The sequence below is a fragment of the Balaenoptera acutorostrata genome, chromosome 1, assembly GCF_949987535.1.
Source record: "Balaenoptera acutorostrata chromosome 1, mBalAcu1.1, whole genome shotgun sequence".
Lineage (NCBI taxonomy): Eukaryota > Metazoa > Chordata > Mammalia > Artiodactyla > Balaenopteridae > Balaenoptera > Balaenoptera acutorostrata.
The window spans coordinates 198,103,743-198,126,555 of NC_080064.1; the positions used below are offsets into that span (position 1 = coordinate 198,103,743).

Sequence of the window (22,813 nt, forward strand, 5' to 3'; positions counted from 1 at the left end):
TTTCTGGCCTCACCTCCAGTTTCTGGGTGGCACTGGGTTTCGTTTTTCATGGTTTCAGTCCCTTTGTAAAAATCGCTTCTACTTTCCTCTCTGCAGTAGACTTTGGGGGTGAAAACACACAGCCTGGAGGCCTCCGGAACCCCTCGTAGCCGACCTTACTTCTGTCCCACTTAGGGCAGGGCCCCGACACCCCAGAAACAGGCCTGGTGGCAGTGAAGGTGCTCTGTGGACGGGGTGAGACCCTCAGGTGCAGGACACTTAGGATCGCCCGTGTGTTTCCCCACCTGGTTTGTGGGCCTGGTAGATGCCGTCTGCTCAGACGGCTCCTCCGAGGCGGGGGCCCAGCCGGGACCGGCCAGAACCCAGGAGAGCACTGCTCCCCGCCCGGGTCCCCTCGGCTGCGCACTGGTGCCCGCACTCAATCTCCCAGCCCCTGAGGCTGCCCACTCGGGGTGGGCCCAGAGCCGTAGTCCAGCCGCGTCTCCGGGCCCAGGACCCCCAGAGCAGCAGACGTGCTGCGGGGTCCTCTCTCCTTCCCGCCGGGAGACAGGCGAGTCCCGGGCTCAGGAGGGTGGACGAGAACCCCAGGTGGTGGAAGGTGGTCAGGAAGGGGCGGGAGAGTGAAGGTGGAGGGTGAGAAGTCAGCTCTGTGGGCCCGGGGGAGGCTGGGGGGGAGGGGGCCCTGAGGAAGCACCAAATCCCATAGCTCTGCAGGGCGGCATCCAGGCCGGGACGGCCCGCTGAGGTCCCCCCGGTCCTGAAGCCTCACTCTTGTCCTACAGCCCGGGCCCTAGGACCAGCCCCCAGTCTTCGTCAGTCCCATGTTCTCGGCATCAAGTGAAGAGTGACTTCCCGAGGACCAAGGGCCACGAGCAAGGCTGGGCCCCACTTCCCAGCTGCTCCCGGAGGAGGCGGCAGCTTCTCAGCACCTGCCCAGCCGGGAAACACAGCCCGGTAGGAACACAACGCCTGCTCCCTTCTGACGGTAAAAGAGACGTCCCTCTGCCTCAGGTGCCCGCAGACGCCAGGGTGGCCGGATGGGGTGGGAAGTGCCGCCACGTGTGCTGGGAAAGAGGCGCAGCTCCGGGTCTGGGAAGCCGTGAGTGTTGTGCGCTGAGGAGACGGCCAGGGCCTGCGGCTGCAGAGACGAGGGCGGCCGAGGGGGGCCGGGGGCAGGGGGCCGGCCTCTGGCCACAGGGGCCGGATGCTCTCGCCCAGGCTGCAGGTTTGGAAGGAGACTCGGTGCAAGCTGGACTAACGTATATATGGCTTTTTATCAATGCTGGGGACACGAGGTGAGCAGGGAATGAGCACAAGTGACCGCGGGGCAGAACCCGGCCCATGTCCTCCGCCACCGTTCGGAATGGCCACCCTGCTCCTCGGGATTCACAGGAAGTCCCTCAGGAATGCTAGGAGGGGCCTCCCCGCAGGGCCCCTGGGAAAGCTCGGCCAGCTGTCCACTACCCTCCCCTCCTTACCTGGACCTCAGGGGAACTAAGGACCTGTAAACCTTCCTTTTCAAGCCCTCTGGCTCTGGACAGATACCGTGTCTTCAGACAGCGCTGCTCCACTTTGATAAGGGAGGCGCACAGGCGGGAGGGGAAGAGATGCCAGTGACCGTTGTCTCCCGTCCTAGAGAGGGGGCCGGCCTCTGGGTCTCCCACCGCAAGGGCGAAGGTCCGGCAGTTTCATTTTGGCCTTTCTGGGAAACGGGTCTTCTGTTTCTTTGCGGTTTGACCTCACCCGTCAGCAAGGTGAGGTCGCGGGACTGACAGTCCCCGTTCGAGTCCAGCCAATCTAGCCTGTAGCTCAGGTCTGTGGTGTCCCGGGAAGCCCCCGGCAGCAGGAGGAGGCCCACGCCGGCATCGGGGTTTGGTCCCGGCTCCGCACAAGCCAGTCTCCCCGTCTCGCCTCCCAGCCACTCGCACGCAGTGTCCGAGCAGGGTTCTAAGGCCTCTGCTCCCACACGGCACCCGCCCACGGCCCTCCACGAGCACAGGGGGTGCACACACGCGCACGGATCGCTGGCCGCTGGTTGCCTTCCGTCGGGAATCGGGAGGTGCTGCCATTCCGTTGGTCCGGAACGCTCAGAAAACAGAAAATGCCGCCAAGAGAGCCTCCCTCGGGGCGAGGCCTGGGTGGAGCTTTGGAGGAGGAGGGTGGCGGGCATGCAGCGAGGGAGCTCCCGGGGCGACGACGGGCCAGGCTTCTCTCACCTCCGAGGGGCCCTCCTCAGCCGCCGTCGGAGGGAAGGGGTCTGTAGAAAGAGGGCGAGGGCGGAGAAACGAGGGCAGGGCCGCGCACAGGTGGGCAGGGACGCCTCGAGGGCTGCCCAGCGGAGGTAGCGGCGGCTCGAGCGCGGCTGCGCGGGCCGCGGCCCCTACTTGTTCTTGCCCAGCAGCGCATCCACCTCCTCCTCGGGCTTGAGCGAGTGCCACTGGGCGATGGGCCGGCGGGGGTTGGCCAGCATGTCGGACCAGTGCCGCAGCTCCGTGCCCGTGGCGTTGCTGCCCATGAAGATCTTGCCGATGGCCTCGTTCTTGCCCAGCTTGTCGTAGTCCAGCACGGTGACCACCACCTGGACTCTCTGCAGGAGGCGGGGAGGAGGGGGAGTGGGCAGGAGAAGGGGGCCGGCGACCCAGCCCCCTCCCAGCCCCTCCCTCCCCAGCCCCAACCGAAAGCGCCACGCGGAGGCGGGCCCGCGCCTTTGACGCATCCTTCGCTTCCGCCACAGACTGAACAGGGGCCCCCGGCGGCGTGCTGAGCGCCTGGGAGCGGAAGGGCAGGCTTATCCCCGCCAGGTGACAAAGGTGTCGCCCGAGAGGCCAGCACGAGGCGCCTCGGGACCTCGGAGGGAGAGACGCCCAGCGGGGCAGTTAGGGCAGGCTTCACGGAGGAAGTGACGGGAACTGGGCGGTGCAGGCTGAGGGCCTCCCCAGGCGGAGAGGAGAGGAGAGCAGCCGGGTCGGCGGGGAGGGGGGCAGGGAGAGAGGAGGGGCAGCAGGGGCAGGTGGACGGCCGCCGCCTCGCCACACACACCGCCCTGCCCCCGACCTCGAGGCCCAAAGGCAGTATCTGCGCGCAGTTCCTGCTCTCCTCCCCGGAGGAGGGGCGGTCTGGGAAGCGCCCAGGACGGAAGCCCCAGGGCGGTGGCCGTCTGTCTGTCTGTGGTGGTCAGTGGGTAAGTAAGTCACCCGCCCCGCGTCCACCCCTGCCAGCCCAGCACCTGGATCTGCTCGAAGGGGATCTCGAAGCTGAAGGACTCGTTGAAGTACGGGTTCAGGGTCTTCTTCTTCACGGTCGTCTTCTTCTTCTTGAGCCTCTTGCCGTTCTGCATCAGGTGGATCTTCACATAGGGGTCTGTGGGGAGGCAGCCGGCCAGGCCCTGAGCACGCGCCCGGCCCGCCAGCCCAGGGACAGCAGAGCCAGCTTCCGGGCCGGGGCGGCCAGAGGCTTCACCTCCGGGACCCGCCGTGGCTGTGGCCGCCTGGAGCTCTGCTGGGACGGGCCTGCGCCGGCGCTCGGTGAGGAGCCAGGGGGCCACTTGGTGACGTCCTTCCTGGGCAGGGGCATGTCAGCGACCCACCCCCTCCCATCCTCCCGACCTTGTCGATGAGCCACGAGGCCCAGAGAAGGGCACCCATCTGCCCGAGGTCACACGGGGGCTCAGGGACGGAGCTGGGCTGGCGGGAACCTGAGCACTTCAGGAAGGCGGGGCAGTCACCCCCCAGCCCCGCCCGGAGCCCCTTCCAAGGCAGAGCCGCCCCCATCTCCCCCTGTAGAAGGTCCCGGGCGCGGACGGAGGGCCTGCATCGGGCCGAGCCCTCCCACCACCTGCCCTTCCCTGTCCCTGCCTCACATGGGGGTGACGTCCCTGACCCCTTCCCTCCAGGGCCCACAGGGAGAGCAGCGGAAAGGCAGCTCTCAGCGGGGCTCCCGCCCCGTCTTGCCCTGAGGACCCAAAGCCGCTCAGACAGCCTGTGTGTCCCGCGTGTCTGAGGCCTGCTGTCCAGGTCGAAGGCTCTGGGCCGCGACCGGCTCGCAGGTGCCCCCCGATGGCGGCCAGAAGCCACGCACACACCTGAAAGACCACCCACGTCCATCTTCTTGAGGTTCTTGGCCTCCAGGATGCAGACGGTGAGCTTCCCTGCCGTGGGCACGTAGCGCAACGAGGTGCAGATGTCACCCAGCTTCTCCGGCTGTCAGGGGAAGGGGACGCGGTCAGCACAGCAGCGCCTGTGTCCAGCACGGCTGACCCCCTCGGGGCCTGAGGCCAGGGTCAGCACAGCCCTGGCCGCGGCGGGTGGACCCTGCAGAGCCGAGGACAGGCTGCTGGCGGCGTGGTGCTGGGGCAGCTCTGGACGGGCGTGGGGTTTGTTGGGGCCCCTCCCGAGCCCGAGCAGACAGCGGAGGGGGACGAGGGGCAGACGTGGTACCCGAGGGCCATTTCCAAGGGCACTGGGAGCCCCCCTTCCTGATCACAGCCGTCCCACCCCCAGAGTGAGCTGTAGCCTTAAAGCCCTTGGCATCCCTTTCCTTGTGTTAGTGTCACAGGGCAAGGACCTTGTGACTAGTAAGGGAGGGGAACGATTTGGCACTGGGGCTCCTGGGCCTGAGAGCTCAGCCAACGCCACGGCACAGTCGAAGCTTCTCAGAGGTGGGCCTCGGGGCCCAGGCAGACCACCCCACCCACACCCCAGTCGGGGTGCTGACCCTTGCTCCGTGCGACCTGAGCCCCAAGGTAAGGAAGGACACGCCTCACATACAGGGACTCGGCCAACACACTCGGCTGGTGCTTGGAAGGGATGGTGGCTAAATGGAGGCTTTGGTACACAGTAGGTGCTCAATAAATATTTGGTGAGTGAGTGCTGTAGCAGTTTCTAGGAAGACAAGCCCCCCTTGCTGAGAATCCTCTAGAACAATGGGGGCTTTCCCTGGGGGTGAATGAGGTCCCCACGTGGGTCACTGGCCCTAAGTGGGCCCAGAGCCGCGGGAGAAACAAGAGCAATGTGTCCTGTCCACCTGAGGTGCCCCGCCGGGTGGCTGATCCTCATCTGCAGAGACAAAGCTGGGGGCGTGGGGCGGACCCTCCAAGCTCTCCCGCCCTCACCTCCTCCTTCTCTCCGCCCTGCAGGTCCCGCCACTCCTCGATGGGCTGCCCCAGGTCCACGGTGTTCATGGGCACCTTCACCTCCCCGATGATGTCGTGTTTGGAGAAGCGGTCAAAGTCATAGATGGCCATCACCAGGGTCTTGCCCCCCAGCTCCTGGTACGGCACCTGCAGGGCACAGGCAGGATGGAGGGGTCAGGGCAGCTCGGGGCCTCTGGGGGCCCTGCAGGACGCCTGCCGAGTCTGCGGACACCCGGGCTCGGGTCCGGGCCGAGCTGGTTCTGGGCCTCAGCTACAGCCCAGGACCAGGGAAAGGTCCGCAGCAGGCCCAGCCCGTCACCTTGAAGGTGAAGGTCTCGTTGAAGGCGGGGTTCAGCGTCTTCCGATGGACTTTGGTCTCATATTTCTTCTTCTTGTCTGGAAGGAGGAAGACCTTGACGTAAGGGTCCGAGGTGCCGCCCATGTCCAGGGCAGGCAGTTCCGCGGCCTGCAGGATGCCCACGGTGAGCTGTGGAGAGAGTGGGCGCCGGGTCAGCCCCGAGGGGGCGGGCGGGTGCCAGACAGGAAGTCGGTCTCCACCTCCCTCCCCAGGGAATCGGAATAAGACGGGGGAGACGGTCGCCGAGGGGTGACTGGTCTGCCCGAGGAGGGCGGCCCGTGGACGGCGGGCGGCCTGAGCGCAGCCCTTCCCTGGAGCCCTGGGGGGCCCCCCCGGCCCCGCACACCTGGTTGGCCTGGAAGTCGTAGTCCAGGGAGAACTGCAGCTTCCCCAGGTTCTCCGGCTCCTTCTCCTCCTCCCCCTCGCCCTCTCCCTCCGTCAGGCCCGTCTCGGCGTCGTCCTCGTCCTGGGGGGCTGAGGAGGGGAGGGAGGGTCAAGGGAGAGAAGGCGGGGAGCCACCCCCGTGCAGACCCCGACCCAGAGCTGGGGGGGCTCCGTCGGGCCCCGCTTCCCCTCAGCCCCCAGCCCGGCCCGGATGCCACGCGGCTTCTTGAGTGGCGGAGCCTCCCTGCGACCCCGCCCCCCCCCCCAGTGCAGACCACCACGTGGGCAGCACGTACCAGGCGTGCAGTCCGGGCGTCCAGGCCAGGTGAGTCCACAGGTGGGAGGAGAAGGGGGGAAGTGGTAAGAAAATCTGGCAGCTCAGACCAGCTGCGTGGCAGGGCCGGGGCCCCCACAGGCTCACACGCACACGCACGTCCACGTGCGTGCTCACACGCTCTCACACACGTGTGCACGCGCAGACTCAAAGGCCACGGCCCCTGGCTGATCTCCTGAGATCAGCCCTCCTTCCTCCCTCCACACTGATTCCTTGAGCAAGAAATTCCTCCCAGAACAAACATGGGGAAAGTGAGGCGCCCGGGGCCTCTGCAAACTTAAAAGGAGACACGGGTACGTCAGGGCCTCTTCCAGGCTGACGCCCTGCTCCCTGAAAGACGGGGAGAAAAGCCACATCTTCGTGGACTAGAGATGGACCCACGGGGCCCCACGATGGGACGTGGTCCAGCAGCCCTGCTGGCGGGAAACCAGGTCACACGATGGTGGCTTCCTGGTGGGCGGGGGGTCCCTCTTCCAGGCATTTTGTCCCAACGGCCTCCTTTCGGGTCAATCAGGGACAGGCCCTGCTGACCTGAGTGAGCCCTTCCTACCCGGAAAGCATCGAGGGGCCTCTGGCCTCCCGGCCCCCGCCTACCTGGCCGCCCTTCATGTCCTTCATGTTCATGGCGTTCTTGGCGCCCTTGCCCTTCTCCTTCTTGTTCTTCTTCTTCTTACAGCAGCACTTCTTGCAGATGCAGAAGCAGCAGGTGAGGAGCAGGAGGCCCAGGAGCACCGCGATGGCGACCAGCGCCCAGCGGGGGACTGCCCACGGGGACACTGGGGTCAGCGGTGCCCTCCTGCAGCCCCGACCCCTCGGTGATTGATAGAAGACTGGGTAGGGGCCCGGCCCCCTTTCCACACCCCGCGTTGTAAACCCACAAGTGGTGTGCACATAAGTTGCACACTTTGGTGGCCACCCCAGTGGGGAGAGCCTGTGACAGGGACAGCAGCCAGGCACACACCACGGGGACCCCATCTGGGCTCTGCTGAGATCTGACAACTTTGATCCTTGGAACTGCGGCTCACACGAAGGATGGGATGGTCCTCGTCAGACCCCGGTGGGGGAGGAAGGCCCGGCCCTCAGGCGCAGTCCTGAGAGGGCCGAGCCTGTGCCAGGAGGCCGGGCTCCAGAGGGGCCGCGGGTTTGGGGGGGTACGGGGAGGGGCGGGCCGGCCGGGGCTGCTCTCCGAGGTGCTGAAGCACCGCCTCCCACCAGTGGGGCTGCTCCCCGAATCCGGACCTCTGGTTCTCCCCACAGCCTCTACCAGAAATCCAGGAAGCAGTAGGGGGTTTTATTTTCTACCTTGCAAAATAAAGTAGTTTTAAAGTGTGACTGGGAAACTTGGATAATGATTTCTGTTTCATAATTTTTTACCTTCTTTTGGTTCCATCTCTTGACAGATCTCTAAGTATAAGAACATTTTTCCCCCGGGGAGGTTAGGGCACATAAACCCCCTTGTTCCCTTCATTAGTGCCAGACCACACTGCCCCCCATTCCTGAAGGGGATCCCCAAATAATCCAGCCTCGAGTCCAAACAAACATTAGGAAGGATCGTGGCTGTCACACCCCCATGGTGCCCTCCAACCCCCGCCCCCAGGCCACACACAGGGACACTCACGAGGGAACTTGACCATCTCATTGAAGAATCGGTCCTTCACCGTGGCAAACCCGTACCCCTTGCCCTCCCTGGCGCCTCCGCTCTCGGTGGAGTTGTCCACGGGCCCAGCGGGCATGGTGGTGGTGGCGGGAGCCACCATGGGCTCCTGGTTCCTCTTGAAGATGTTCCTCATGGTGGCAGAGGGACGGCTATGGGTGAAGGGGGCAGGATGAGCATCCCACAGGCCCGAGTGCAGACGGCTCTGCCCATGGGCCAGGAGAGGCTCTTCCAAAAGCTAAAGACTGTTGTTTATGAATAAAGGCCATTACAACAAACCCACAGCAAACATCATTCTCAATGGTGAAAAAATTAAAGAATTTCCTTTAAGATCAGGAACAAGACAAGGATGTCCACTCTTGCCACTATTATTCAACATAGTTTTGGAAGTCCTAGCCACGGCAATCACAGAAGAAAAAGAAAAGGAATACAAATTGGAAAAGAAGTAGTAAAACTGTCACTGTTTGCAGATGACATGATACTATACATAGAAAATCCTAACAACGATGCAACCAGAAAACTACTAGAGCTCAATGAATTTGGTAAAGTAGCAGCATACAAAATTAATACACAGAAATCTCTTGCATTCCTATATAATAACAATAAAAGATCAGAAAGAGAAATCAACGAAACAATCCCATTTACCATAGCATCAAAAAGAATAAAATACCTAGGAATAAACCTACCTAAGGAGGCAAAAGATCTGTACTCAGAAAACTGTAAGACACTGATGAAAGAAATCAAAGATGACACAGAGAGATATACCATGTTCTTGGATGGGAAGAATCAATATTGTCAAAATGACTATACTACCCAAAGCAATCTACAGAGTCAATGCAATCCCAGTCAAATTATCAATAGCGCCGTTCACAGAAATAGAACAAAAAATTTCACAATTCGTATGGAAACACAAAAGACCCCGAATAGCCAAAGCAATCTTGAGATAGAAAAACGGAGCTGGAGGAATCAGGCTCCCTGACTTCAGACTATATTACAAAGCTACAGTAATCAAGACAGTATGGTACTGGCACAAAAACAGAAATACAAATCAATGGAACAGAATAGAGAGCCCAGAAATAAACCCACACACCTGTGGTAAATTAATCTATGACAAAGGAGGCAAGAATATACAAGGAGAAAAGACAGTCTCTTCAATAAGTGGTGCTGGGAAAACTGGACAGCTACACGTAAAAGAATGAAATTAGAACATTCTCTAACACCGTACACAAAAATAAACTCAAAATGGATTAAAGACCTAAATGTAAGACTGGATACTATAAAACTCTTAGCGGAAAACATAGGCAGAACACTCTTTGCAATAAATCGCAGCAATATTTTTTTTTGATCCACCTCCTAGAGGAATAAAAATAAAAATAAATGGGATCTAATTAAACTTTAAAGCTTTTGCACAGCAAAGGAAACTATAAACAAAACCAAAAGACAATCCACAGAATGGGAGAAAATATTAGCAAATGAAGCAACCAACAAGGGATTACTCTCCAAAATATACAAACAGCTCATGCAGCTCAATATCAAAAACAAAAAACAAAAAAACAACCCAATCAAAAAATGGGGTTAAGATCTAGATAGACATTTCTCCAAAGAAGGCATACAGATGGCCAACAAACACATGAAAAGATGCTCAATATCACTAATTATTAGAGAAATGCAAATCAAAACTACAATGAGCTATCACCTCACACAGGTCAGAATGGCCATCATCAAAAAATCTACAAACAATAATGCTGGAGAGGGTATGGAGAGAAGGGAACCCTCCTACACTATTGGTGGGAATGTCAATTGATACAGCCACTATGGAGAACAGTATGGAGGTTCCTTAAAAAACTAAAAATAGAACTACCATATGACCCAGCAATCCCACTACTGGGCATATACCTGGAGAAAATCATAATTTGAAAAGATACATGCACCCCAATGTTCACTGCAGCATTCTTTACAATAGTCAGGACATGGAAGCAACCTAAATGTCCATCAACAGATGAATGGATAAAGATGTGGTACATATATACAATGGAATATTACTCAGCCATAAAAAAACCCAAAATAATGCCATTCACAGCAACATGGATGGACCTAGAGATTGTCATACTGAGTGAAGTCAGACAGAGAAAGACAAGTATCATATGATACCACTTATATGTGGAATCTTAAAAAAATGGTACAAATGAACTTATTTACAGAACAGAAATAGAGTCACAAATGTAGAAAACAAACATGGTTAACGGGGGGAAGGGGGGTGGGATGAATTAGGAGATTGTGATTGATATATACACACTACTATATATAAAATAGATAACTAATAATAACCTACTGTATAGCACAGGGACTGCTCAATACTCTGTAATGACCTATATGGGAGAAGAATCTAAAAAGAGTGGATATATGTATATTTATAACAGATTCACTCTGCTGTACAGCAGAAACTAACACATTGTAAATCAACTATACTCCAATAAAAATTAATTTAAAAAAAAAGACTGTATTAGCCGGGACTTCCCTGGTGGCGCAGTGGTTAAGAATCTGCCTGCCAATGCAGGGGACACAAGTTTGAGCCCTGGTCTGGGAAGATTCCACATGCCGCGGAGCAACTAAGCCCGCGAGCGACAACTACTGAAGCCCGTGCACCTAGAGCCCGTGCTCCGCAACAAAGAGAAGCCACTGAAATGAGAAGCCCGCGCACGGCCAATGAAGAGTAGCCCCCGCTCGCTGCAACTAGAGAAAGCCCGCACGCAGCAACGAAGACCCAACGCAGCTAAAAATAAATAAAATTCAAAAATATATATATATATACATATATGAGTCCCTGTTTTTTTTTTTTTAATGAAAGGTTTCTCTTTTAAATTTATTTATTTATTTATTATTTATGGCTGTGTTGGGTCTTCGTCTCTGTGCGAGGGCTTTCTCTAGTTGCGGCGAGCGGGGGCCACTCTTCATCGCGGTGTGCGGGCCTCTCACTGTCGCGGCCTCTCTTGTTGTGGAGCACAAGCTCCAGATGCGCAGGCTCAGTAGTTGTGGCTCACGGGCCCAGCTGCTCCGCGGCATGTGGGATCCTCCCAGACCAGGGCTCGAACCCGTGTCCCCTGCATTGGCAGGCAGATTCTCAACCGCTGCGCCACCAGGGAAGCCCAGAATAAAATTTTTAAAAGACTGTATTAGTCGTAATCCCTTTACGTCCCAGGGTACTTCCGGCAGTAGCGACACTGGTGACACAGCGACCACAGGGCCACCAATCGCTCCTCCCCATAGTCACGCACCAGCCCCGTTTCACAGACGCAGGAACGGAGGCCCAGGGCCTAGGCGGCCCCCGCCACTTAGCTCACAAGCCCTGGAATTGAGGTTCCAACCAGTCACCTGACCCAAGAGCCTGCAAAAGCACGCGGCTTTCCTGTATCTGGCCGCACCCAAGCACGTCACCCAGCGAAGGAGCAAGGTTGCAGCGAGGACCCCCGAGCCACCTCCTGCCTGCGAGACAGCACCCGGCACCCCCGCCCTCCTCACCTCCGTGCCTCAGGCTCCCTCCGCACCCACCCAGGGTGGGTTTCAATCTCTCCTCCAGGAAGACGGCACCCAAGTCCACCCCCGGAGCCCCTTCCTCCCCGGGGTGTCGGGGTCCCTCGCCAGTCCTGCCCCCTCTACACAGCAGCACATCAACCTCCTACTCAAACCAGGGCTGCCCATTAATAACAAAAGTCATCCAGGTTTACGGGGGATGGAAAGAGACTAAGGGAGACATTCCCCATAATCCTACCTTCCAGAGATAACACAGGTTAGCGTCCTTGGAGAATCTTATAACAGTATTTTCTTCTGAGGGTGTTTTACATGTTGAGATCATACTATATATAATCAGGTATTCTGCCCTTTTTTCACATAAAATTCTGTCACAAGCATTTTCCTTTATCATTAAAAACTTCCTTTGTTATCAAGTAGCTAAATAATACCCTGCTACATGGTAGTACTGTATTTGATACTTAGATGGTTTGCAAGCTCCTGCTGGTAAAAGTATTACTGTGATGGTCTTCATTTAAGGTAATGTTCTTACGAGTTTTTAAACTCTGCTCCCCCAACCCTACCCTCCCCACCGAGCTATTTCTGCTTCTCAAAATGGGGGTACGAGCCCCCTCCACAGGCCCTGTGAGGCCAGACGCAGGCAACGTCAGCACCCCTCTGCCCGGCGCACGGTGGGAGCCCAGGGGGTGTCCGGACGGCCGCGCACACCTGCGGTGCTCCAGGTCATGGGACAAACAGCACATCTCCTAGAAGCACCAAACACACAGCAGGACGCAAACAGCAAAGGCAGAAGCGAGGCTCTTCTCACTGTGCTTCTCCCTACGCTCAGAGCTCTTTGGAGGGCAAGTTTCAGGGGCCCTGAAGCTCCACTCCGGCTCTAAGAACCTGAGTCCTCGCCCCGGAGCCAGCGTGGCCGGCACAAGCCGCCCTGACCACACCGCGATGCAGACGCATTCTCCCCGCTCACACTCGCCGAGCAGTTTAGCAAGCTCTTGTTACGTGCTGGGTAAACTAGCCTTGATCCTAAAACTCATCTCGAAAGGGAAGGTGGAGCCCGCTGGGCCTCGGGGGTTCAGCCCCATCTCCCTCACCCCCACCTCACTGTCCAGGATTCCGCGGCCCGACTCTAAGAAGGCTTAATGGAGATGCAATTCACATCCATTCAATTCACTCATTTAACGTGTTCAGTTTGGTGGTTTTTAGTATACTTACAGGGTTGTGCAACCACCACCACGATCTAATTTTAGACCATTTTCACCAAAAAGAAGCCCCACTTCATTATCAGTCACTCCCCATTCCCACCCTCCTCCCAGCCCCGGGCAACCACTGACCTATCTGTACAGATTCCCCTATTCTGACTTTTCATACAAATGAAATCATATGATAGGTGGCCTTGGCGTTCAGCTTCTCCCACGGAGCGTAGTGTCCTCAAGGGTCATCCATGTGGTAACAGGTGTCAGCACTTCATTCCTCTCTATGGCTGAGTAATATTCCACTGCCTAGATAACACATTTTATTTCTCCATTCATCAATTTATGGACACGGGTTATTTCCACTTTTTGGCTATAAGAATAATGTTGCAATGAACGTCTCTGTGCACGTTTTTGGACATGTTCTCATTTCTCTTGGGTAAATACCTACGAGTGGAATTGCTGGGTCATACGGTAACTACATTTGACATTTTAAAGAACTACCAAACTATGTTCCAAAGTGGCTGCACTGAGCCACTATGGAGAACAGTGTGGAGGTTCCTTAAACTAAAATTAGAGTTGCCATATGATCCAGCAATCCCACTCCTGGGCATGTATCCAGACAAAACTATAATTCAAAAAGATACATGCACCCCAAAGTTCCTAGTAGCACTATTTACAACAGCTAAGACATGGAATGTCCATCGACAGAGGAATGGATAAAGAAGATGTGGTGTGTGTGTGTGTATATATATATACATATATATATATACACACACACACATATACACACAATGGAATATTACTCAGCCATAAAAAAGAATGAAATGATGCCATTTGCAGCAACATGGTTGGACCTAGAGATTATCATATTAAGCAAAGTAAGTCAGAAAAAGAAAGACAAATACCATATGGTATCACTAATATGTGGAATCTGAAATATGCCACAAATGAACCTATCTACAAAAGAGAAACAGACTCACAGACGGAGAAAACAGACTTGTGGTTGCCAAGTGGGAGGGAGGGAGGGGGAGGGAAGAACTGGGAGTTTGGGATTAGCAGATGTAAGCTATTATCCATAGGATGGATAAACAACAAGGTCCTACTGTAGAGCACAGGGAACTATATTCAATATCCTGTGACAAACGATAATGGAAAAGAATATGAAAAAGAATGTATGTATGTGTATAACTGAATCACTTTGCTGTACAGCAGAAATTAACACAACATTGTAAATCACCTATACTTCAAAAAAAATTTTTTTAAACAGCGGCTGCACTGATTTACATTCCCACCAGCATCGTATGAGCGTTCCAAGTTCTCCACATCCTGGACAGTACTTGTTATTACATGTGTTTTTGTTTATAGCCGTCCTAGTAGGGGTGAAGTGGCATCTCACTGTGGCTTTGATTTGCATTTCTCTGATGACTAATGATGTCAAGCATCTCTTCATGTGTTTATTGGCCATTTGTATGTCTCCTTTGGAGAAATGTCTGTTCAAATCCTTTGTCCATGTTTTAATTGAGTATTTGTCTCTTTATTATTGAGTTGTATGAGTTCTTTGTATATTCTGGATACCAGTTCCTTGTCATGTATGTTTTGCAAATATTTTCTCCCATTCTACGGTTATCTTTCCACTTTTTTAATGGTGTCCTTTTTTTTTTTATAATATATTTTTGGATGCATTGGGTCCTCGCCACTGCGCATGGGCTTTCTCTAGTTGTGGTGAGCAGGGGCTACTCTTCATTGCGGTGTGCGGGCTTTTCACTGTGGTGGCTTCTCATTGCCGAGCACAGGATCTAGGCGCATGGGCTCAGTAGTTGTGGCACACGGGCTGAGTAGTTGTGGCTCGTGGGCTTAGTTGCTCCACGGCATGTGGGATCTTCCCAGGCCAGGGCTCGAACCCGTGTCCCCTGCATTGGCAGGCGGACTCCCAACCACTGCGCCACCAGGAAAGTCCCTTGATGGTATCCTTTGAAGCACAAAAGTTTTCAATTTTGATGATGTCCAATTTATCTGTTTCTTTTGTTGCCTGTGCTTTTGGTGTCATATCTAAGAAATCATCACATAACCCAAAGGCACAAAGATCTACTATATTTTCTTAGAGGAGCCTAGTAGTTTTAGCTCCTACATTCAAGTTACGATCCACTTTGAGTTCGTTTTCGTGAATGTATTTTGTGTATGGATCTCCATTTGTTGCAAAGACTGTTATTCCCCACCGAACCGTCTTTGTACCCTTGTAAAATATTAACCAACCATAAATGTGAGGGGTTATTTCTGGATTCTCTATTGCATTCATCTATGTCTATCCTTATGCCAATACCACACTGTCTTAATCACTGCAGCTTTGTAGTTAAGTTTTTATATCAGGCAGCGTGAGTCTTCCAAATTTGTTCTTTCATGAAGATTATTTTGCCTATTCTGGGTCTCTTGCATTTCCATATGAATTTTATGTTCAGCTTGTTTAAAAAAAAAAAAAAAAGATCAGCTTGTTTATTTCTGTAAAAGCCACCTGGGATTTTGATAGGGATTGCACTGAATCTGTGGGCCAATCTGCTATCTTAACAACGTAATATTCCAATGTCTTTCCCTTTACGATCTTCTTTAATTTCTTGCAACATTGTTTTGCAGTTCCCAGGATAAAGTCTTACACTTTTGTTAAATTTATTTCTAGATATTTGATTCTCTTTGATGCTGCTGTAGACAGAATTGTTTTCTTAATTTCATTTCAGATTGTTCACTGCTAACAGGTAGGAATGCAGTAGATTTTCGTGTATTGATCTCATGTCCTGGCATATGCTGAACTGGCTTACTAGTTCTGATACTGTGTGGTGTGTGTGTGGAATGTGTGTGTGTGTGTGACGCGTGTGTGTGTGTGTGGTGTGTCTTCCCTAGGACTCTCCATCTACAAGATCATGCAAAGTGAGATAATTTCACACCTTTCTTTCCAATCCAGATGCCTTTTCTTTCTTTTTCTTCCTTAACTGCCATGGTAAGAACCTCCGTGCAGTGTTGAATAGAAGTCGTGAGAGTGGGGGTTCTTCTCTTTCCTGATCTTCAGAGAGAGTGTTCAGTCTTTCTCCACCAAGTACAAGGTTAGCTGCAGGCTTTTCGTCAGGCTCAGCCCGCATGGTCGTTGGTTCTGGATTCCGTGGTGGGCAAGAGGCAGCGCCGCCGGGAGAGGCAGACTGTGATCCCGGGACGCTTACTGCTTGCCAGATGACTCCAAACAAATCTCGTTCTGAAACTCGATTTCCTCATATAAAAATGGCAGAAAATAATACCTACTTTTCAAAACTGTTGTGAAAATTAAAAGAATAAATTTGATTGTGTCTGGCACGGAGATGATGTTCGATAACTGTGGTTGGATCTGAATCCAGGAGCCCCTTCGAAGGGCCTGAGTGGCCTCAGCACAGCAGGGGGACCCCTACTGGACGTGGACCTTTTCCCAAACCCACAGGACGAGTGAGATGAATCACGAAACAAAAGAATCGACCAGGGCAGACGGTGCTCCGTGTGCCACAGGCTCAGGGGGCCCCACAGACCAGGACGTCAGCTGGAGAGTCCATCCCAGGGGCCTTGAAGTCCAGGAAAAGGGACTCGGATGGACTTACGCCCCCAGCAGGAGTGGCCTGATCTGTTTCAAGGGCAACGACAGCTCCACGGGGAGCAGAGGGGGTGAGGCTGGGGCAGGGGGCCCGCAAGGGGTGAGTTTACAGTCCGGCCAGAGATGATGTGGACCCAGACAGGGTAGGAACACCGGGGACAGAGCAGAGAGAACAATGGGGGAGGTATTCATTCATTCATTCAACAAATAACTGATTGAGTGCTTCCCTGGTGGCGCAGTGGTTAAGAATCCGCCTGCCGATGCAGGGGACACGGGTTCGAGCCCTGGTCTGGGAAGATCCCACATGCATGCCTCGGAGCTACTGAGCCCACGAGCCGCAACTACTGAAGCCTGGTCACCTAGAGCCCGTGCTCCACAACAAGAGAAGCCACCTCAATGCGAAGCCCGCGCACTGCAACGAAGAGGAGCCCCCGCTCACCACTACTAGAGAAAGCCCGTGCACAGCAACGAAGACCCAACGCAGCCAAAAAAAAAAAACATTGATTGAACTCACATCCCACTTCCCATGCGGGACTTATAAGCTGGATGTTAAATAACTGTACACAAATGAATGTAAAATTCTAACTGTGAGAAATACACAAAGGAGAGACCCTTGCTGGTGCGAGTCTGTACTGGGGTGTATCTGACCTAATCTGGGAGAGCAGGAATGCTCTCCTGACGAACTGGTGATGGAATGGGGGGCCTCCAGGCAAAGGGGAAAGGAAGCAGCAGCACATGCAGAGGCCCAGGGGTGGGAGCAGCATGGCGAGCCCAGAGCCTGGAGGAAGCCCAGCATGGCCACACGGAGGGAGCACGGGTGGGGGTGAGCCCGCAGGACCAGGCACACAACCTTACAGCCACGACAAGGAGTCTAAGGATGCAGGTAACGTGTTCACATTTACATTTTGGAAATTTCGCTTAGACTGAAGAGAGTAGAAGTGGCTGGAAAGGAGCCTGACTCCAGAGGGAAGGGGAAAAGCGTCAAAAACAGCCAAAATGAATGTCTTGTCATCCCCAAGTTCTTATGAAAGATAAGACAACGTTCCCGGGCATTCGGGGCGGGGGTGGGGAGTGACAGCTGCTGGGAGGGAGCATGGGCCGCAGATCCGTGGATCCCAGGGCCTGGGGCCTGAGGACACAGCTGCCCAGAGAGCAGGGGAATAACACACATCCTGAGAAGGCAGATGCCGGCCGGGCGGAGGCGGGGCGGGGGCAGGGCCGGGCCCCCTGCCCAGGCGGCACCAGGGGCCCCGCCCAAAGCCTTGGGGTCCTCAGCCCCTCCTGCCCTCGCTGCCCAGCCGGAGCATTTGCAAACTCCCTCCTCCACTCACCACGTCCCCCAGTTCAGCCAAGAACAACAGCCACGTTCTGGAAGGTTCCACAGTCCTCCACTCAGTCTAATCCCCACACGGCAGCCGGGCTGATCCACGTGAAGCCCCCAGGGCCTCTGTTCACACTCAGAAAAGAGGCCCCACTGGCCTGGGCCCGGCTCCTCCTCACTGCCCTTCCCTCACCTCTGCTCTCTGCGTGGGCCACAAACTCACCCAGCAAACGCCGACCCCCCGCCTGACTCCCCCTCGGTCTGGACGCCCCCCGAAACCTCCTTGGCCTCGGAGGGGCCCCTTAGCCCATCGGCTCACGTCCTCCCAGGTCCCTGCACCCTGTTTCTCTGTCTTGTTGTGAGACTCACCGGCGAAACACCAGCCCTGAAATTGCCCGGCTCGGACTGAGTGCCCGAGACCCCCAAACTCACGTGTGGATCTAAGGCTATGACGGAGGGCGGGGCCTCGGGGGGATCCGGTCAGGGGGGTGGAGCCCCCACGGGCGGGTGGGCGGGGTTCGCGCCGAGAGCCTGCCGGCCCCGCCCCCCTCCACGAGGGCCCGGCTGCCGCGGGGGGAGGGCCTCGCGGGACGGGACACGCTGGGCCCTGACCTCGACTCCCGGCCTCCAGGGCCGCCGCGCAGGGAGGGCCGGCCTCCATCTCCAGGCCTCGTCGCCCGCACCCTCCTCTGTCCTCCCGGAGGAGACGCTTCACAAAACCCGCCCGCCGAGGCCAGGCGGCGACCCCTGCCCAGCCGAGGACCTTCTCCCGTTTGAAGGGGACCCTCTGACCCGTTCCTTCTCACGCTCACCTCCGGTTCCCCCCTGGGCTGTGCCCCTCACCCCACCACGCGGCTCTCTGTGAGGAGAGGTCACCAGACCCCGTGGACACCTGCGTGCCTGTCGCACCGGACGGCCCGCGACGGCCACCCGACCGGCCCCGCACCCTGGTTTCGGCCACAACTCCGACTCCTCCGTTTGCCTCAAGCCCCTTCTCTGCCAGGCCTCGGTGACCCCGCGACCTTCCCCGCACCCGGCCCCGCACCCACCCTGCCCCCAAAGCAACCTTCTAGAACGTGAATCTCATCCTGCCACCTTTAGACGCCGCCCTGGGGACCGCAGCTGCCCCTGAAGGCGGCCTTCAGGCCCGTCGCCTGTGTCCGGCGCCCTCGCCCCCATCTCCATCGCCCCCCAGAGCGCCTCCGCCCACCGTGGCCGAGTGACTGCCTCTCTCCGCTCAGCGCAGACGGCTCCCCTTGCTCCGGCGCGAGACCCGGCCTCACCCTGCACACAGCCTGCGGCGGCCGGCAGCTCGGCTGCGAGAACCAGACCCGGCGCCGCCGCTTGCTGTGAACGGCCGTCTCCGGAGCACGGCACGCGGGCCCAGGCCGTGGCCTCTCTGGCGGCCTTCCCGCTGCAGCAGAGCGGAGTAGCTGCCACCGAGGTTGTGCGGCGCGAGCCTGAGACGTTTCCTCTCTGGCCCTGGGGGGAAACTCTGCGACCCTGCCCTGGCAGGTGTCTCGCCGTCTGGCGCGCGACGGGCACTCGGCAGACGCGTGTGGGGCGGGCAGGGGGAAGCCAGCAGCACAGACCCTCGCGTCACAGGGCGGGCGGGGCTCGGCTGCCCCCACGGCCCCCGGGCGGGTCCAGGGGCGCCACCCCAGCACGGGGGCAACGGGCCTGGGGAGCCTGTCGTGACGGGGGTGGGGGGGCGTGCACCCCTGGGAGCAGCCGGTCTGGGCCCTCCGAGCGTCCTGCCCGGCGGGGCCTTAGGCCTGTTCCCGGCCGCGCGGGCGGTGGCCCGGCGCGGGGCTGGACGAGCTGCCCGCCCTCCCCCAGCACCGGGAAGCCTCCTCCACAGCCTCCAGAGTCCAGCTCAAACGGTAAAGAGAGAAGCAGCCCCAGCCCTTGCACACTGCGCCTCCGGCGCCTCTGAGGGGCAGAGGGTTCCGCGTCAGAAGCGGCAAGATGGGGTCAGACCTACCCAGTGGGGAATGTTCGGGAAATCACCAGCCATCTCTCCAGCAAAAAACCGAGGCTTCAAGTTCCCTCCGGATAAGCCTAAGGGGGGGGGGTTTCACCCCCGCTTATTCCACCAGAAGCTAAGGAAGCAAAGATACTGGACAGCAGTTCTCAAGACCCCTGTGGGGAAGAGGCCCAGAGAGGTGAAGTAACCTGTCCAAGGGCACACAGCACGCGCTGCCGGGGGCGGCGCTGGACCCGCAGCCCCTGGAGCACAGCGGGGGGGAGGGGAAGCGGTCCTCGCCAGGGGCTCAGGCCGCAGTCCTCGGCAGGGCTCCAGGGTTGAGGGTGATGGATGAAGCAGTCTCCCGCGGCTCCCGCACAGGAAGCGTGAAGCGTGAAGCGTGAACTGGCGCATTAGCCAGCGATGCCCGCAGAGAGTGCATGCGCAGGAGAGGGGACAGGGTGGCGCTGGTGACGAGTCAAGAGTCAGGTCACCTGCCACAGCGCCACCCCCCCCCCCCCGCCCCCAGCCACTCGGCGGGAGGGAGGGAGGGAGGAAATGGGGCCGCTCACCTCGAGGCAGGTGGTTAGGGCCGCGCTCCGTAAAACGAGGCCCTGAGACCCCTAGATCCGAGGGTCAGGCCAGGGGAAGTGCGGGCCCAAGGCCGGGTGTTGGAAGGAAAATAAGCCCCTGAGGCTGTGCCCGCCTGGACCGTCCTCACCTGCCCTGCTGGGGGGCAGGGGCTGCGGCATCACCCCCTCCCGGGACGAGGCTCTTCCGCTCAGACAGCTGAGTGATCTGCCCCACAGGTCGGCGTGAAGGTTGGGCCTCAGTCCGCCGCGGCCTAAGCTTGCGGACCCCCCACCTCCGCGGCAGGAACAGGGCCCCATCCGTCTGTCTGCCCGTCCAGCCCATCTCCCCAGGGTGGCCACTCGGCTCTCTGACCGTCTATCCCAGGCCCTCGGACCCTGCATCTCCCCCGGGAGTTGGTCCCACGAGGGGCCGCAGCCCCGCTCCCCGCCCTGACCCCACACGGAAGCTCTTCCGAGTGTCCCCGAGCGAAAGCAAAGGGACGGTCGTCTCGGCCAGACCCCCAAGGGGCCCAGGCCCTGGATCCGGGTCAGAGGGAGCCTCGCCGACGGGACTGGAGACGGCGGGAGGCGCCCATCTCCCCCTCCCCCGCCCCTCACGCTGACGCCCACCTGCGCCAAAGACGCAGCCGCACCTCCTGCTGCTTCTGGGCCCCTCCGCGCGCTCCCAGAGGAGCACGACCCCTAAATGGAGCCTGACCCCATTTGGGAGACGAGAAAGTTCTACCCCCACGCCCCTGCCAGGGCACAGGTGCCCACACCCCGACACACACACCCACGTGCACACACACACCCCACACACTCAGGCCCGGCTTCCATCGATACGGATAACGGAGAGCTGAGGAGATTCCATCTTTGTCGACGCTGTATTTGCAGAAGCCAAAGGAATGCGATGGAAACAGGTTAACCAGCAAGATGCATCTCGCTGAAGCCAGCGGCTTAGTAGATCGATACTTAAGAATAAGTTTGTCTTCATTTTTCTGGACCCATGCTTCAGTCCAACATTTGGTCCTAGGAGAGGTGGAGACTAAAGTTTGAATGAATTAATTTTCTAGCTCGTTTTGAAAATAAATTGCCCATTTCTGTGAGTTCCTCGTGTGCCTGCCTGGGTCGGCCGTGGACACCTGTACCTGGAGCCAGGCCACCGCCCGCGTGCAGAAGCAGAGCCTGCTCTGCACCGGCCCCAGGGCCCCAGCCTTGGGAAGTCCCTCCCAGCGTCTCACTTCAATCTCTCCTGCTCCAGCCACGCGCCATTGCCTTCCCCCGCGTCCAGGCTGAGATGAGCGAATCCCAGGCTTCCGCCTGCACGCCCGAAAGTGAGGATGGTCAGAGAAGAAAGCTCCCGTGAGGCCCCACACATCTGCCATGGGCCGTTCTCCCTGGACCTGGAATCCGGGTGCAGGATTCACAAATCACAGACGAGCAGAACCCAGACCCCGAGAGCCCAGGGAACCCTGCACACCACGCGGTCCAGAGCCCATGTGTGAAACGTCACACGGGGAAAGGCTGCACGCCCCTCCAGGTGCACCACAGCCACTACCTCGGGCGCAGGGGGCGGGGACACCCCGTCAGGACCACAGCCCGACCCCACCCAGCACCCGCAGTGTCTCCCAAACCCACAGGCGCCCTCATGGGCCTCAGGGTCTCAGCAAGCAGGTGGGGAAGGGGGGACCACGAAGGGTGACTGAGGGGGGTCCGTGGACACGGGGACCACAGGCTGCCGGAGGCAGGTTGTGGGAAGGAGGGGGGAGCAAGGCTGGGCCTGGCATGGCCCCCCAAGTGTCAGGGGCCCAGGGGCACCCGACCTCGTGCTGTGGATGCGGGCAGGAGGGGCAGCCCCGCGCCCCGGCTGAGCAGTGATGACCCGACGGCACAAACCCGCCCTGCACGCGGGACCGCAGCCCCACGGCCCATTATCCTTCCTCCAGACGCACAATGACACGTTCAGCTAAAAACCATTAAAAATGGACACACTGTCTTCCCGGCTAAACGTTACGGGCTCTGACACACAAGGGCTGCTACACACGGCCCCCCCGAAGGAGCTGGGACGGGGGCTTGGGCTGAAAGCAAATGCCTTTTAATGTGAGCATATGAGAGTGTGTGCTGTGTGTGTGTGGTGTGTGTGTGGTGTGTACAGTGTGTGTCTGTAGTGTGTACAGTGTGTGTGTGGTGTGTACAGTGTGTTGTGGTGTGTGTGGTGTGTACAGTGTGTGTGGTGTGTCTGTGGTGTGTACAGTGTGTGTGGTGTGTGTGTGGTGTGTACAATGTGTGTCTGTGGTGTGTACAGTGTGTGTATGGTGTGTGTGGTGTGTACAGTGTGTGTCTGTGGTGTGTACACTGTGTGTGTGGTGTGTCTGTGGTGTGTACAGTGTGTGTGTGGTGTGTACACTGTGTGCGTGTGGTGTGTACAGTGTGTGTGTGGTGTGTACACTGTGTGTGTGGTGTGTCCGGTGTGTGTGTGGTGTGTCTGTGGTGTGTACAGTGTGTGTGGTGTGTACAGTGTGTGTGTGGTGTGTACAGTGTGTGTGTGTGGTGTGTACAGTGTGTGTGTGGTGTACGTGTGGTGTGTGTGGTGTGTCTGTGGTGTGTACGGTGTGTGTATGGTGTGTACGGTGTGTGTGTGGTGTGTACAGTGTGTGTGTGGTGTGTGTGTGGTGTGTACAGTGTGTGTGTGGTGTGTGTGTGGTGTGTACAGTGTGTGTGTGGTGTGTACAGTGTGTGTGTGTGGTGTGTACAGTGTGTGGTGTGTC

General features: G+C 57.2%; 1 protein-coding gene across 2 annotated transcripts in view; it reads right to left on the minus strand.

Annotated features, from left to right (window-relative positions):
* Positions 1-2,380: 2,380 nt before the first annotated feature.
* SYT2 (synaptotagmin 2) overlaps positions 2,381-22,813 on the minus strand; it is an 87,385-nt gene continuing 66,952 nt past the window's right edge. For both annotated transcript variants that reach the window (XM_007182684.2, XM_057530586.1), the window contains exons 2-9: positions 7,826-8,013; positions 6,802-6,968; positions 5,836-5,955; positions 5,451-5,618; positions 5,111-5,278; positions 4,082-4,199; positions 3,227-3,360; positions 2,381-2,587 (exon numbers count right to left, since the gene is read on the minus strand). In XM_007182684.2, coding sequence (XP_007182746.1) covers positions 2,381-2,587; positions 3,227-3,360; positions 4,082-4,199; positions 5,111-5,278; positions 5,451-5,618; positions 5,836-5,955; positions 6,802-6,968; positions 7,826-7,997 — 1,254 coding nt within the window. In that variant the 5' untranslated portion in view covers positions 7,998-8,013. The remainder of the gene's footprint in view (positions 2,588-3,226; positions 3,361-4,081; positions 4,200-5,110; positions 5,279-5,450; positions 5,619-5,835; positions 5,956-6,801; positions 6,969-7,825; positions 8,014-22,813) is intronic.